Genomic DNA, 13,984 nt, shown 5'->3' with positions numbered 1-13,984 from the left:
ATGCCACCAATTGGCTTCCTAGTATTTTGTGATTGTCTATGACAACTATTGCAGCAATTCTGAGAAGGTGTTTGCCTTCCTTTGCATGATGATCATTTGAGGAAGCACTCATGACATGCTTTCCAACCAACCACACATCCAAACTATTCACTATATCCCTGTTTTCCAAAATCATTGAAAATCTGGCCAAGCACTATAGCTGGTTCTGTGACTGGTGTTTTCGAGGATCAAACTCCACTGGGCTCATTCAGCAAGACCAATTCTTGCACAAAACCACAGTTTAACCATAAGTTATCCTGGCCTCCCACAACCTGGCTGGGGATGACAGGGGTCCTAGTCCAACATATCTAGTTTGCTTTAGATTGAAAGGGGTACTGCCTTTTTGTTATAGGGTATGTGTATTTGGGTGCATTTAAAGAAGCACTCCCCATCCTGATCTGAAATACTTCTCAGAAGGAAACTTTTTTTCCATGCCTGTCCAGGGCCCCAACAGGAAACTAAAGCCAGTGAAAGTCAGCAGAGTTGAGTAGCTTCCCCCTCTATAGCAACACCCAAAGTGCTGTGTCTGGAACTAGGTCAAGGACTTTAGCAAGGGTGTAACAATAGAGAAGAAAACAGGACACTGGGGGTGTGGCCAACTAGCCCCGAACAACACAAGCAGAAAAATGATCTTAACTGCAAAAGATCTACCAAGGGATGTAATTCAACCCACAAAGATCAAGATCCCAGGGCTATTAACAGGCTCGTTTGCTGTTTCACAGGACACATCCATGAAACAGTAAAGGCAGGTTATGGTGCTGTAAAACAAAGTTCCTCATAGTGCTTCTAAAAATATGTGAGGCAGTAAAGTGAGTGAGGCAAGTTTGCAAGGAAGTCAAGTCCTGTAAAATATAGCCAGAGCTGGAAAGGGCCATCCCACTAGATGAATGTTATCAGTTTAAGCAGAGTGACATCTATCATGGATAAATGCCATGAGAAATCAAGGACATCTAACTTTGATTAAACTGGGGTGCGATGCAGGATACCGCATCGACCCAATCAGTCAACCATCCCCTTTTTTACACCCTAAAAGTCTTTCTAATTAGATTCAGAATCTCAGAATTAGAATCAGAATAGAGCTGGAGGAACCTTGGAGGTCTTCTAGTCTAACCTCCTGCTCAAGCAAGAGACCTTATACCATTTCAGATAGGTGGATATATCCAGCCTTTTCTTAAAAACCTCTAGTGATGAAGCCCCTACAACTTCTGAAGGCAAACTGTTCCACTAGTTAATTGTTCTCACTGTTAGGAAGTTTCTCCTTAGTCCGAGGTTGCTTCTCTCGATTAGTTTCCATCCATTGTTTCTTGTCTTGCCTTCTGTGCTTTGGAAAATAAGTTGACCCCCTCTTCTTTGTCGCAGCCCCTCAAATACTGGAATACTGCTATCATGTCACCCTAGTCCTTCTTTTCTCTAGACTGGCCACACCCAATTCCTGCAACCATTCTTCATGTGTTTTTGTCTCTAGGCTCTTAATCCTCTTAATTGCTCTTCTTTGCACTTTTTCCCCAAAGTCTCAATATCTTTTTGGTAATGTGACCAAAACTGGATGCAGTATTCCAGAAGTCGTCTTACTAAGGATTTATAAAGTGGTACTAATACTTCATGTGATTTTGATTCTATGCCTCTGATTATACAACCAAGGATTGTATTAGGTGCTGTTGCCGCACACTGCTAGCTCATATTTAAATGATCATTCACTAGGACTCCCTCTCACAGTTACTGTTTTTGAGCCAGGTGCCTAGGTGTAAAACCTTGCTTTTCTCCACATTAAATTTCATGTTGTTGGATAGGCCCCATTGTTCAAGTCTGTCAAGATCTTTTTTGGATCCTGAGCTTGTCTTCTCGGGTTTGGCTATTCCTGCCAGCTTAGTGTCATCTGCAAATTTGATGAGTTCCCCTTCTATTCCCTCATCATTTCTGCAACTTGTATTGGTCATGTTGTTTGGGGACAATGGAAACTGTAGCAAGAAAAAATTCTTAAGATGACATTAATAAGTCTGTTGATGTTCCAGCATGTGAGGTTTGCCAATTTATTTCTAGAACCAGGTTACCTGTATGGCATGATGGGAGCATTAGTCCTTTCCAGAGCAGCTTGTTGTTTTTTCAGGATGACCTCTGCCAGCTTCTGTTTCACAACCATACTTGCTACAGCACCTGTTGAACAAAAATACAGCTGGTAATTACAAGGAGACATCACAAACTAGCTATGGTACTCATCTCTAATTTCCCAATTTGGTAGCTCCTGAAAATGGATTCCCCTGTTCAAACACACCCCCAAATATTTGACTGGATTCAAACATAGGGAAGGTTTTTTCATTAAAGCCACCGAGATCCCACAGGTGGGATGTAAATCTAAACAGATAAATAAAGTAAGAAGGCGTTTCAAGAAATAAGAGACAGATCTTGCTGAGAGAAAATTAAGATTCTGGTAGGATGTGAAGATTTTATCTCTTTATCCTCAAAAGGCATCATTCAGAGACATACTGCAAGTTCCTCTGTTTCCCTGATAATTGCAGAAATGGCCTTGTAGAAGTCTTCTCTCTCTCTTGTTTCATCTCAGTGTTGTCTAAATGACCAGCAAGGAACCCCCACAATTTTGGGATGGGGTCTTTCCCAGCTCTCTTTTCCTAGGGATAATACAGACAAAATCTGGCAAACAAGACAAAAGCAGACATTCTACCAACTAATTCTGTCCATCAAAACCTGTATCAAACCCCAGTCATTTACAATTTTCCGAATTAGTAGTCTTCTACCATTTGTGTCATTAAGTCAGGATTGCATCATCTTTCCTTCTTTGGGTCCAGGATCATGTTTGGTCAGGGCAAGGGAAAAAATAGCAAAACTAATTTATTTTTAATTAAATCACACATCCATTTTCACTCAAAGCTATCAATATATCTAGATTCTAGCATATGATGACGGGGTGAAATAGGTTTATTAAGTGGAACAGAGTAGAACATAATAAACTACAGCTACAGTCATGGCTACTTCAACATTGTAACAAGAGGAAGAAAAGATTGCTAAGTATATGAACAACGCTGATGAAAGGCTGATCTTTAATCACCATCTTTCAAAGCTTGTTCATGCATGAAACTATGAAATGGCTGCCCTTAGCAACATTCCAATAAGTATCTCACACACTTTCTGATCAAATACAGCTTGCCTGCTAGTTTTGAAAAAGAATACCATATTCAATCTCCCAGCAAGGAAATTCTACTGCAATATCAACAGCAAGTCACTTTCCAGATTTAAGAAAAGCAGTCTGGAAAAGAGCACCACAGCAAGTGCAACATCCAGTAGGAAATTGAAATCAGACCAACAAAAACAGGCAGGGAATTTCAAAATCTATTTTACTCAAAGAAACAGCAATAGAGCAGGACCTGCCGCCTTGGCCTAAGACAGTGGTTCTCAACCTGTGGGTCGGGACCCCATTTGGGGTCGAATGACCATTTCACGGGGGTCGCCAAACCACGCTGTCCGCCATTTTTTTCCCTTTTCCCTAGCTGTCCTACTCCCTCTTATTGGTGGCCACACCCACTTGGGGGTCACCACAACATGGGGAACTGCATTATGGGGTCACGGCATTAGAAAGGTTGAGAACCACTGGCCTAAGAGCACATTTGAGCTATAGAAGGATAGGCCCCCTGTTAAGGATGTAAGATCAATGTTATATTCCTTAAGAACCCTACTCTGATTTGGCCTCGCTGAAGTAACTCTTCCCAGATCTCCCCAAGGAAAATCATGCAACTTAACATATCAGGGCTAGGCTGTGTTGCTACAAAACCATCGACAAGGTGCTGAATGGCGTGGGAAGTGGCTGCAGGGAATTCCCAGGCATGTATCACCCAGCAGATCTTTAAAGTAGCCTCCTCTGTTGCCTGTGAGTGGATGTGTAATTTCAATAGGGCTGGGCCATATTGCCGCACAACCAGCCAGCAGAACATTTTAGATGGCAGCCCTGGCTTAAGATCAAGGAGGCTTAGACTACCGGGCACACCTTGATTGCTCAGCTTCAATTCCTCTAACTATAAAATGGGAATATTATTGACCTTGCTTTAAGTAATGCTGTGAGGATGGTTGCCAGGTTCCTTTTTAAAATTGTATTTCCGATGAAAAAATTAATAAGTGCATTATTTCAGTTCTGTTGGATATGGAAGTAATTCACGGGCAGACACAAATAACAAATCTCTTTGTTATTTTCTGATTATTTTCAGCCAATAAGTACTTTGCCGTTTGTGATTTTTATAAGAATTTTATGAACACAATGAGAGGTAAGCAAAGACACGAGGGGAGGAAAGGTGTAACAATATTTATTCAACATTTTTGTTTTTATTATTAACAACAATAACTTGCTACGGCTTGTAAGTGCTATCTTAAATCGTATTTCATCTCTCATTTCAAGACACCATAAAAGAAGTTGGCAGAATGCAAGGGGAGCAGAAAATCATGCATCCCCCTAGCCAAGATAGAAACTGCAAATAACATCATTCTAAATGAAGGGAGAACAGTCTGAACAGTTATTATTTTTTTTTTGTCAGTGCTATAGTAACAGACTGAGGTACTGTCAAGCATTCTTATTATTAAGAAAGCAGATTTCAACTGCACATCAGGAAGAATATTTAGCTGAAATCCTATGTTTTGGGGAAAATAGAGAACCAGCCTGCTTTATTTCTATATGACCACCTTTGGGTCATTTGAAATTCAGCCCTGGTAGTGCTATTCATTCTTCTTTTCTGCAGGATGAATTCACCCTGCTCTTTCAACCAACCCTCATTTCATCTGATTTTCACATCACTCTCCTTATCCTGGTTGACTTCCTTCAGGGTCTTTAAAATGCAGCATCCAGAACCAGATTCACTATTCCTGCTGCAATTTGAACAATGCATTGTAGAACCAACCAGTTACTTCTCCTGACCTGGCACTGACATGTTACTTTTGATGGCTGTTGCCTCACACTCCTGGCTCATGCTTACAATGTGATCAATTAAGATATGTAGCCAAATTCCTTTCACACGTACTGCCAAATCCAATTCTATCTTAAGTCACAGTCAAACTTGCTTAGTGTCTCTGAGTGATTCAGGTGACTTATGAGTGGGATTTGCACTCACTCACCCACTCACACTATTACCACTGAAATAAAACCAAAGGTATATAATTAGGAAGAAAAGCATTTGAATTAGCTCAGGATTTCTTCTTAAGATGCTACTGATTTTAAAGTCTTGCACTTAGGCTGTTTTGCAAATTCTCACTAAAAAGCAAAATAAAACCAGGTGTAATCTGGAAGGCACTTTGTCTGAAAGATGTATGGATTTTTATTGTTGAGAATGGCACCCTGATATTTTTTTTTTTTATTGAAAGTTTTATAAATTTTACAAAAAAGGAAAAATAATACAAAACAAGAGGCAACATATACAGAAAAATAAAACTAAACAATACATATATTAAATAAAAAAAAAAACCCCATCCCCCAGCCCTCCCCCCCCCCAAAAAAAAAACCCTCCCTTCCCCCCCCCTGAGCTTCCCAGAGCAGAATATAGGCTTAAAAAATAAAAATAAAAATTAAATTAAAAACTTTATATTTATATATATAAAAAAATTATCTATAATATATATGAAAATAAAACTTATGAAAAAACTATATAATATTTTTGTATACCCAATCTAAATTGTATAAATTTTATCCATTTATCCCAAACAGCAAAAAACTTCTCTTGCGTTTGTTGCTTTAAGAAAGCCGAAATCTTTGCCATTTCTGCGAGATAAGCTACTTTAAAAAACCATTCCTGCAATGTAGGCAAAGATTCCTTCTTCCAGTATTGTCCTACTAACAGCCTAGCGGCTGTGATCAAGTTTAACATCAATACAACCTCCTTTGTATCACAATCTGTAACAATACCTAACAAAAATAATTGCGGAGTAAATTTTACCCTCCTTCTAAAAATTCTCTGGATATTCCACCATATTTTAATCCAAAATGCTTTTATCTCTCTGCATGACCACCAAATATGATAATAAGAAGCCTCCTTATAACCACATCTCCAACATTTGGGTTGCACGTCAGGATACATATAAGACATTTTTTGTGGATCAAGGTGCCATCTATAAAACATTTTATAAAAATTCTCCCTTAAGTTCTGTGCTTGAGTAAATTTGACATTTCTCACCCAAATAGTTTCCCAGGTGTCCAATGAAACTGGCTCACCAAAATTCTGCGCCCATCTAATCATACAATCTTTAATTAGTTCCGTTTCTGAGTCCAATTCAACTAAAACCCCATAAATTCTCTTAATGTGGGTTTGTCTTTGATCCTTCAATTGCTTAATAAGGTTTTCATCTTCTCTAAGAAAACCCACCTTACAATCCATCTTCCATCTATCTAATAATTGCCTATATTGGAACCAAGAATAAGTAAAATTTTCTTGTGCTAACTCTTCCCGTGATTTTAATTGCCAGTTTTGTCCATCCCATTTAAGTAACTGTCTATAAGACACCATATCCATTTTAACCCCTCTTTTTATTCCTTCTATCGCATGCCAAGGTATAGCCCATAATGGTACTTTAAAATCACTTTTATAATATTTTCTCCAAATCCTAAGTAAAGAAATTCTTAAAATATGAGATTTAAAAGCCCAATCTATTTTTTTATTAAATATTAAATAGGCATGCCACCCATAAAGTAAATCCCATCCCTCTAAGTAAAGTATCTCAGAATTTGTCAAATTTACCCAATCACTAATTAATGTTAAAACCACCGCATCATAATATAATTTCAAATTTGGTACCTTAAGTCCACCCCTCTCACGGAAGTCTTGCATAATTTTAAACTTAACCCTTGGTTTTTTCCCTGCCCAAATAAATTTGTTGAGACCCTTCTGCCACTCATTTAAATTAATCTCATTTTTCAAAATTGGTAACATTTGAAACAAAAAAAGAAACTTGGGTAGAATATTCATTTTTATCACTGCAATTCTTCCCATGAGGGATAATTGCAACTTTTCCCAATTCTTCAAGTCCTTCTGTACCCTGACCCACAACCTTTCATAATTATTTTTAAATAATTTTGCATTAGAAACAGACAGCATCACCCCCAAATATTTTACCTTATTAACAATCTCAAAACCCGTCAAGTTGACCAAAATCTGCTTCTCCTGACTCGACATATTTTTAGGTAAAATTTTAGTCTTATTTACGTTAATCTTAAAACCCGAGACCAAACCATAATGATGAATCAACTGTAATAAGTTTACTACAGAATAATCAGGTTGCGACAAAGTAACAACCAAGTCATCCGCAAAAGCTCTCAACTTATATTCTTTTTTATTAACATATATTCCTTTAATTTCCTGAGACTCTCGAATTTTGATCAATAATATTTCCAATGTTAAAACAAACAACAATGGCGATAAAGGACACCCCTGTCTAGTACCTTTCTCTATTGTAAAAACCTCCGACAAACCTCCATTAACAATAAGTTGTGCCGTTTGTTTTTGATATATTACCGTAAGGGCTTGTAATATCTTTTCACCAAAATTCATTTCTTCCATTACTCTTAACATAAAATGCCAATTCAATTGATCAAATGCTTTTTCAGCATCTAAAAATATGAGCCCTGCAGGAACTTGGTTGTTCTTGTCTAAATATTCTAGTAAATTAATAATTTGTCTGACATTATTTTTCATATACCTTCCTGTTATAAATCCTGATTGATCTTTATGCACAAGATGATGCACCACCCTCATAAGCCTATTTACCAAAATTTTTACAAATATCTTATAATCCACATTTAAAAGAGATATAGGCCTGTAATTTTTTGGTAGGGTAAGATCTTGATCCTCCTTTGGAATCAATGATATAAAAGCACTACGCCATGAGGGAGAAATCTCTAAACCCTGTAAAATACCATTCAAAATCTGACAGAGCTGCGTGTGTTGCATAACTCTTGGGTCTTGCTCCTCCCACCGGCGGTGAAGCACTTCCAGGAGAACTCTCTTTGGGCTCTTTTTTACGTTGCTCCTTCTCTTTACGCTTATAGGCTGCACGAGTCATCCTCTGCTCTTTAGCCTCCGTCTGGCGTTGCTTTGCCGCTTCTATCATCCCTGCGGAAACCAAATCTAATGCCTCAGATTGCTGCTCAGCTTCCTTACCACTCAAAGATTTCCGACCAGATGAAGTTGAGCCTGCACCCAGGACCGAAGTATAAAAATCTCTAGCTTTATCAACTGTGTTCAATCTGTAGCGTGTCCCAGCATGGCTCAAAACAATACCCATCGGAATTTCCCATCTAAATGGCATCGATCTAGCTTTAAGCTCATTGGTTAAAAAAGCAAAGTCTTTTCTACTTCTTAAAATTTTGGATGGGATTTCCTTTAGAATGATGACATCTTGGGCGGCAATCTGAAATCTTTTGTTGTAAAAGGCTTGTATAATCTCATTCCGCAGGGACTTCTTTGTAAAGTAAATCACCACATCTCTAGGCAAATTCTTCTGCTTAGCAATCCAGGAGTTGAGTCTATAAATTTTTTCCACTTCTCTCTGTAATTCTCCTTTATCCATATCCAAGGCCAGCGCCAGATCAGTAAGGACCACCTCCACCAAATCTTGATTGATATCTTCCTTGAGGCCTCTAATCCTCAGGGCATACTCCATCTGTCTATACTGAAACATCAAAATATCTTCTTGTGAGGAGTCCACCTTCCTTTCCACGTCTTGAATTTTGTCATCCAAAGAGTCAACTTTGTCTTCCACTTCCTCAAGCCTTGCGTCGAGCTTAACCACCACAGTAGCCAAACCTGAAACAGCTGCCAATATATCTTGTCGTAGTTCATTATTATTTTCTTGCAATTTAGACTTTATCCCCGTTATCTCTTCTTTGAGATCAGATTTAATTTCTGATTTAATCTGTGAAACAAATTGATTCATTTCCTCTCTCATTTGAACTACAATCTCTCCCATTATGCCTCTAACCTCTTGTACTGAAAGTCCAGGTAGAGGAGGGGAGGGTGGTGGCTGAGCCGGTGGTACATGTTTAGATTGTTGTTGTAGCTGTGCAGTGGAAGTTATAGGAGAAGAAATAACCTTAGGTGCTGAGGAAGGCTGCTGCCTCTTTGAAGCCATTTTAAAAAGCACAATTGTCACTTCCCTTTCCCCTCCAGCCAAAAAGGGAGGAGGAAAGAAAAAAAAAATTTTTTTAAAAAGAGACAAACTATAGTCATTAAAAGTCCAGAGTAAATCCAAAGAATAAGTAGTAAAAGAGCAAACAGTTCAAAAGAAAAAATTCTAAACCAAAAGCAAAAGCAGAAGCAAAAAACAGTCCTTAGAAAGGGAAAGTAAAACAAAAGAGAAAGGAAAAAAAACTCCGACAGTTTCAAAACGCCATCTTAAATCCTTTCACTAGTATAACAAAAAAAAGGAGGAAAAATAGTAAAAATCAAAAGATAAAAAAATAAACACCTAAAATATAACAAAAAATCCTTTAAACTGCTCCGTCCGTTTAAAAATTACTCACCAAAATGCTGTAAACACGGAGATAGAAGCGGCGGTTTCTTTTGCTTCCTAGGAAGCAAAAACAGCTGGGAGGCGGAGATCAGCAAGAGCTCCGAGGGAACACTCCTTTCACCCCCTCTAGAAATAAATCCAGAGGGGGTTCAGGGGTTCTACCTCTACTCTTGCGTTCTCTATCCCTTCCCTTTGCCCGGGAAGGGATTTCCGAGCCGCGGGCCAGCTGATGCGCGCTGCGCTCCGCGGCTCTGACACTTCCCCAGCTGGACGGCTAAAAGCTAGCCGCCATCGCCGTCGCCTCCCACCGGAAGCTCCCGGCACCCTGATATTTTGTAAAATATGCACACTGATGTGTATACGCACTCTCTCATACAAATGGGAGAGGCACACATCGGGCTAAAAGAATCTGAGATTTCTTTTTCATGAATGTTAAAAGCATTCCTAAACTATAACTAAAATAATCTCCAAAGGATGAGTTGAGAACAAAATAGTTCATCTGGAACAGAAAGCCCTGCATTGCTGGAGAACAATTCTATGCAAATGTCTGTGGCGATTCTCATCCAGGTCATGGTTGTCCCAAAGGTGCTTTTTTTTCAGACTCTTTTCTTCAGAACTGAAGAAACCTCTTGGATGAGAAGTGAAACATTTTCAAGGAAAAACAAAGTCCAGTTGCCTCTTGAAAAAGCACCTCTGAGACAATTCTAAGCAAAGTGATGTTGCAAGAAGATGCAAAATCAGGACTGGACACTAGATGGCAGGAAGATTTAGCATAAAGACTTATGCTAAATGTTCAGGAATAAGCAACATTGTGTAATAGATAACTGGTGTTATCCTCCTCTTCAGCACGCCATTCATTAATTCTCCAGTAAAGCTCCCCACCTGGTTTCATTGTTTGATATCTTTTTTTTTTTACCAGAAGGAGGATACTAAGAATAATTTGTGCAGATTGCAAGATTTTACTGTTAACCAGACAGTCTGATCTTGTGGTTAAAGCACTAAGGTGGAAACCAGGAAACTGAGTTCAAGTCCCACCTTTGGCTTGACAGCCGACTGGGTGACTTTGGGCTGGTCACTTTCTGTCAGCCCAACTCACCTCACAGGGTGGTGGTGGTTGTGGGGAAAAATAGGAGGAGGAAAGAGTATTGTGTGTGTTCACCACCTTGAGTTATTTATAAAAATAATAAGGGTGGAATTTTAAAAATCTAAAAAAAAAGATAAGATCTCTCAAATCTCTTGCCACGATGTTTTTTTTTTTTTTTGCACTTAATTGATTACAATGCTTTCAAACAAATAACAAAAGAGTAATGGAAACAAGGGGGAATACTGAGAAACTTGACTGAATTTGAAAATATAATTAAAATACTTATTTCTTAGGCACAATGTATGATATAATATCACTATATGTATACTCATTTTTCTGTTTAACTTGACCAAGTTAAAAATTGCATGATTAAGTGGATACAAAATTCTAATATAGCTACACAGAACATTGGGAATTTCAATGGAAAAATAACATCAGTTATTTTTCCATTGAAATTACCTGAAATATTTTACTTAGAAAAATTGGTATAAGATGTTTCATCACTGATATAATATTCCTGTTTTAATTGCTAGAATGAGGAATTCCTTTTCTGTGAAATGCTGGAAATATAATAGACAGATTGAATCCTTCTTCCATGTGTGGAAGTAACACTGCAAAGCTCAGTGAAAATATTTCATTGTAGAATGGAACAAATTTTGAAAGTCATAACCTCTTTTATCCTGAGATGATTTTTATTAACCTTCATATATCAATATCCCCATTTTATGCATTCTTTAATAGAAATGGTGTTTGATCTCTCTACAGGGGGAACGGCTAACCAAATTTATGGGAGTGTTGTAGGCTGCAGTGTCTGGAATATTTCCATATTTAAAAAGTAAATCTGGTGTAAAATTCAGTTCTATCTGAAAGCTACTTTTAGAGTACAATCCCAAATTTGATAAATAATATATTAATACTGTAAATTGTAGATTATATATCTGTACTTTTTCCCTCTTCTTCCTAATAATCAAATGTTTTTTTTAATTTAATATTTCTAACATTATTTAATGTTTATAGTTTATTAAAAAACTATTTTAAAAATTCAGTTTTTAGCATTCTGTTTTCCTTTATTCTTTTACAATTATAATGTGTAGCTGAAAGAAGGAAGGAAGGAAGGAAGGAAGCAAGGAAGGAAGGAAAGAAAGAAAGAAAGAAAAAGAAAGAAAGAAAGAAAGAAAGAAAGAAAGAAAGAAAGAAAGAAAGAAAGAAAGAAAGAAAAATTCTCCAATGATCTGTCAACCCCACTGTCTTCTTGTATGTCCAGCTTTGGCTCTTCAAAGTTTGTATACATTTAGCTTTGGGATGGGGCTTAGTTATTTTTATTACATCCAAAATTACAGTTGGGCAGCATTGTAATAAGAGAGTTATATTAGTTTATGGGGGAAATTGAGGAGGTATCAGGTAGCACCTTTCCGGCCTAACAAGGGTTATTAAAATGCATGTCATCATCAGGTGGGCAAGCAGATTTCAAAGGGACTTGGGGGGGAGGAACACAAGTTTTCAGAGATAGTACATATCCTTGGAGATTCAAGATGCTCCCCTCCTTTTTAAAGGCACAGTTTGGATTTTGTTGATGTCCCAAGTGGGAACCTTCTCTCGCCCACCCCCATGCTGGCTGCTTGGATAAAAGTGGGGAAGGGTTAGGGTTAGATCAGGGATAGGCAACCTTGGCTCTTTTATGACTTGTGAGCCAGCCATGATGGCTCAGGAATTCTGGGAGTTGAAGTCCATGAGTCATAAAAGAGCCAAGGTTGCCTACACCTGGGTTAGATCCTCTTAAATATGATTCCTCTATAAGCAGACCTAAGAAAGCATACATGTGTTAAGCCACCTATAAATTGACTTGAGAGGTTACCACAGAGGCTGGGAAAGATCTATAAAGAGCTGGGTGCTTATTTTTCTGTAGCAAGGTGAATTATGCTAACTAGTGGGGATGGTCCTCTTACTTAGAAGAAATGCTACTACTGTCCACGTAAAGGTAATCAAGTGGATCACATCTAGATTTGTGATAAAAAATATCAAGTTTTTTTAAATCACTTTTAATCCTGCAGGAAGTATTCATTTTATGCCAATATATATATATTCTGCATCTGATGTTTAGGATGAAAGACAAAAATCTGTTCTTTTCAGCCTTGTGCGCAATAGATGCACTGGCCTACAACTTTCAGCAATTAGTTTAAACTGTGTTTGGCCAATCTTGATTCCTCCCCCCCCCCCCCCGACTTACTTGACTTACATCTTCCCTGATGACCAACACAGCACATTCAAAAAATCTAGTACTAAATCTGTTGTGAGCAACCTACAGGATATGTGTCCCTAACCTTCCATGTGATGCCCAAGATTATACTGCAAATTTAGTGACAGTATAGCTGCGCATGTTTTGTTTTCCCTGTTCTTATTCTTTAAAAGGAAAGCTGAAATAAGGGCTGGAAAAAAATTATCCTGCCCATAAAAAAAAGCCTGTGGGAACAAGCAAAAAGAAAACCAACCCACTTTTCTGAATTAGCTAGGTTAAGTCTTAGGAAAGATCATCACAAGCCAAATCAGGTGTGTCACTTAACATGAAAAATGGCTTCGCTTAGTTAAAAATACTCCAGCTGGGACAAAAAAGCTGTTGGGTTGCGGTGATTCTTGTGTTCTACCTACAGCAGGAGTGTCAAACTGCCGTCCTATGGGCCGGATGCATCATGCCGAAACCGTGCCCACCCCATTGCCGACTGTTGCAAATTTGACACCCCTGACCTACAGTATTTTCAGTGAAAGGAAAGCTCTTAGTGCAGGCATGTCAAACTTGCGACGTCACATGACGTCACGCGACATATCGGAGCTTTTTCCCCATTGCCAGCAATGGGGTGGGTGCGGTTTCCTCATGACGCATCTGGCCCGCGGGCTGGCAGTTTGACACCCCTGCCTTAGTGGGTATCAGTAAGACTTCCTCTTCTTTAGAATAGTCAGGTAAGGTGGGAATCTAATTCTGACAGGACTGCAGGATCAGGAGAGATCTCAGATCAGTTTATACCTGCCTTGAAATCAGTCAAAGAACGGACCAACAAACTGATGCTTATCCTATTTTGGTATGATTCTACCTTCAGGCATAACTAGCAATGAAATCTCATCGGTGAGTCATATTGATGCAAGACAACTCCTAAGCATGTAGTTCATTCCCGTCACAAAGTTACACCACTTAACTGAGACAGTAGGAATGACCTACATCTAAAGTCACTTTTCCCAGACTTGATGATCTTCAGATGTATAGGATCTACAACTTCTAGAATTCCCCAGCCTAGCTGATTAAAATAAATATCCTGGGAAATTCTTGGGAGTTGCAATCTCAACATTTCTAGCAGGCATCAGTCTGGGAAAGGC

General features: G+C 38.5%; 1 protein-coding gene across 7 annotated transcripts in view; it reads right to left on the bottom strand.

The window, feature by feature from the left end:
- HDAC7 (histone deacetylase 7) overlaps positions 1–13,984 on the bottom strand; it is a 229,010-nt gene that overhangs the window by 51,649 nt on the left and 163,377 nt on the right. For all 7 annotated transcript variants that reach the window (XM_039352581.1, XM_039352582.1, XM_039352583.1 and 4 more), the window contains one exon: positions 2,091–2,193. In XM_039352581.1, coding sequence (XP_039208515.1) covers positions 2,091–2,193 — 103 coding nt within the window. The remainder of the gene's footprint in view (positions 1–2,090; positions 2,194–13,984) is intronic.

The sequence above is a fragment of the Crotalus tigris genome, unplaced genomic scaffold, assembly GCF_016545835.1.
Source record: "Crotalus tigris isolate CLP2741 ecotype Arizona unplaced genomic scaffold, ASM1654583v1 scf7180000018445.1570621, whole genome shotgun sequence".
Taxonomy (NCBI): Eukaryota; Metazoa; Chordata; class Lepidosauria; order Squamata; family Viperidae; genus Crotalus; species Crotalus tigris.
The sequence above is the reverse complement of the archived record's forward strand: the minus strand, read 5'-3'. Positions and strand labels throughout refer to the sequence as shown.